This window comes from Micropterus dolomieu, linkage group LG01 (assembly GCF_021292245.1).
Source record: "Micropterus dolomieu isolate WLL.071019.BEF.003 ecotype Adirondacks linkage group LG01, ASM2129224v1, whole genome shotgun sequence".
NCBI classification, from domain to species: Eukaryota; Metazoa; Chordata; class Actinopteri; order Centrarchiformes; family Centrarchidae; genus Micropterus; species Micropterus dolomieu.
In genome coordinates, this window is record NC_060150.1 from 46,868,104 (window position 1) to 46,870,361 (window position 2,258).

At 42.7% G+C, this 2,258-nt stretch overlaps 1 protein-coding gene across 1 annotated transcript in view; it reads right to left on the minus strand.

The window, feature by feature from the left end:
* Nucleotides 1-2,258, minus strand: part of LOC123984118 (phospholipase D1-like) — a 39,187-nt gene that overhangs the window by 6,022 nt on the left and 30,907 nt on the right. Inside the window, exon 16 of the mRNA XM_046070847.1 lies at nucleotides 850-964. Coding sequence (XP_045926803.1) covers nucleotides 850-964 — 115 coding nt within the window. The remainder of the gene's footprint in view (nucleotides 1-849; nucleotides 965-2,258) is intronic.

Genomic DNA, 2,258 nt, shown 5'->3' on the forward strand with positions numbered 1-2,258 from the left:
GAAAGTGATTACAGGCTGCAGTATCTCATTAAATCAAAACCCGAGCCCTGCCTTTCTAAAAAAGGGAAAATAAAAGCACAGACCACATGTGGCAGTTTCTTTATGTGTGTTTAGTGGGACTCCACTGGTCCAGCTCAAGTTATTTAAAGCTTTACTCTGCTTCTCATTTCTGCTGTTCTACATTTCTTCTACATACAAATCGTGGTTTCTTTCTCAATACACTTACAAATCAGTTATTATACATGTCTCCCCTCCCCTTTTAATCCACGACGTGGTTGATTCTTTTACACAGTCACCTCTAAACGTCTCCACACCTCAATCCCTGTCCACTAGGACTACCACTGATGATTACTTTTACACTAAATGTCAAACAAACAAATCACAAGTTCTGAAAGAACGAAGTGATCAAATCTTCACACCTCCTGTTTAGTTTGGCCAACAGCCCAAAACCCCACAGAGAAAAGCAGCAAGTCCATTTAAGATGCTGGAACCAGCAGATATTTAATATCTTTGCCAGACTTAAAGACTTAAGACACTTAGTGGTTAATTAAAATTGTGGCCAATAGATTTTCTGCCTATCAACTAAATCTTTCAGTTCTGCTGTCCACAAAATGACAGTTCAGTCTGACAATCAGGCTTTTATTTTTTTTTTAAACTAATTTCAAATTCCTGCTCATGTTGATATCAAAGACATTAAAAAGGAAAAAAAAAACACATTTTCTGATTCGGCCTTTGAATCATAAGAGGGTAAAAAAAACTTCAAACTCACACAAAGAACCAAAGGCAGTTCAATCAAGTTCAAAACCACAGCAAAGCACACTGGGAAACCGGCGTGTAAGACGTGCACACCGCAACACAACCGCAGCCACTAACTCACCAGCCTGACACAGGCCGACAGGAGTCCTCAGCTCTGCCAGCCTGCTGGGGATCAGAATGTGTTGGCTGGTGACGCTGTTGGACCAACCTAAACAGAGCGGCCACAGACACTGAGACTGCAGCTGCGATCGGGGCTGTCGCTGCTGGATGAGAAGCTATGAACACCAACTAGTCAGCGCTGCAAAGCAAACTCACCCTCAAGGTTTTGTTATTGCATTCCAGCCCTATACTGAGATCAACACCTTGAACGGCTGGGACAGACATAGTTATTTTTAATAGCAAATTGACAAAACTGTACGCTATAATGAACTCTTTATGACCAGGTTCTGCATCGTCATCTTAACCCCGAGCTGCAGTTGCCGAGTTTCAAACAATCACCTGTGATCTGGGAGGAAACCTTGGGGCTCCGGGACGATACTGTATTCTAAAAGTAATAACTAGGGATGGGGATCGATAATTTTTATTGATATCGATACCATTATTGAGACTGTTTAACGATGCGATTCTTTCCCGATACCATTATCGATACTTTACTATTATTTGGTGACGGTTATTTGGTAAGCCCAGACCCAACGGGCATGAGGTAGGCCTGCACGGTATGAGGAAAATATTCAATGTGCGATTACATTGTTATATATTGAGATGACACGTGACTCGCGATACATAAACAAATAATGAAGTGTGAATATTAGCTGCCTGGTTGTTTTACAATTATTAATAGGATTTAATAACATCAATAAAACAACAATAAAATGTTGTTTCTAGAGCAGCAACATTAATGTTTACAACAGCAAAGTCACTTTATGAACTCCATCACAATACTGAGTGACGTTTATTCTATGGACGGCGTGTTTGCTCGCTCTGCTGCCGCTGTGTGTGTGTGTGTGTGTGTGTGTGTGTGTGTGTGTGTCTGTGTGTGTGTGTGTGTGTGTGTCTGTGTGTGTGTGTCTGTGTGTGTCTGTGTGTGTGTGTCTGTCTGTGTGTCTCTGTGTGTGTGTGTCTGTGTCTCTGTGTGTGTGTCTGTGTGTGTCTGTGTCTGTGTGTCTGTGTGTCTGTGTGTGTCTGTGTGTCTGTGTGTGTCTGTATGTGTGTGTCTGTGTCTGTGTGTCTGTGTCTGTGTGTGTCTGTGTCTGTGTGTGTCTGTGTCTGTGTGTGTCTGTGTCTGTATGTGTGTGTCTGTGTCTGTGTGTGTCTGTCTGTGTGTGTCTGTGTGTGTCTGTGTGTGTGTGTGTGTGTCTGTGTGTGTCTGTGTGTGTGTGTCTGTGTGTGTCTGTGTGTGTGTGTCTGTGTGTGTGTGTCTGTGTGTGTCTGTGTGTGTGTGTGTGTGTCTGTGTGTGTTGTATCCTTGTGTGTTTATCTATATGTGTGTGTGTTTGGTGCGC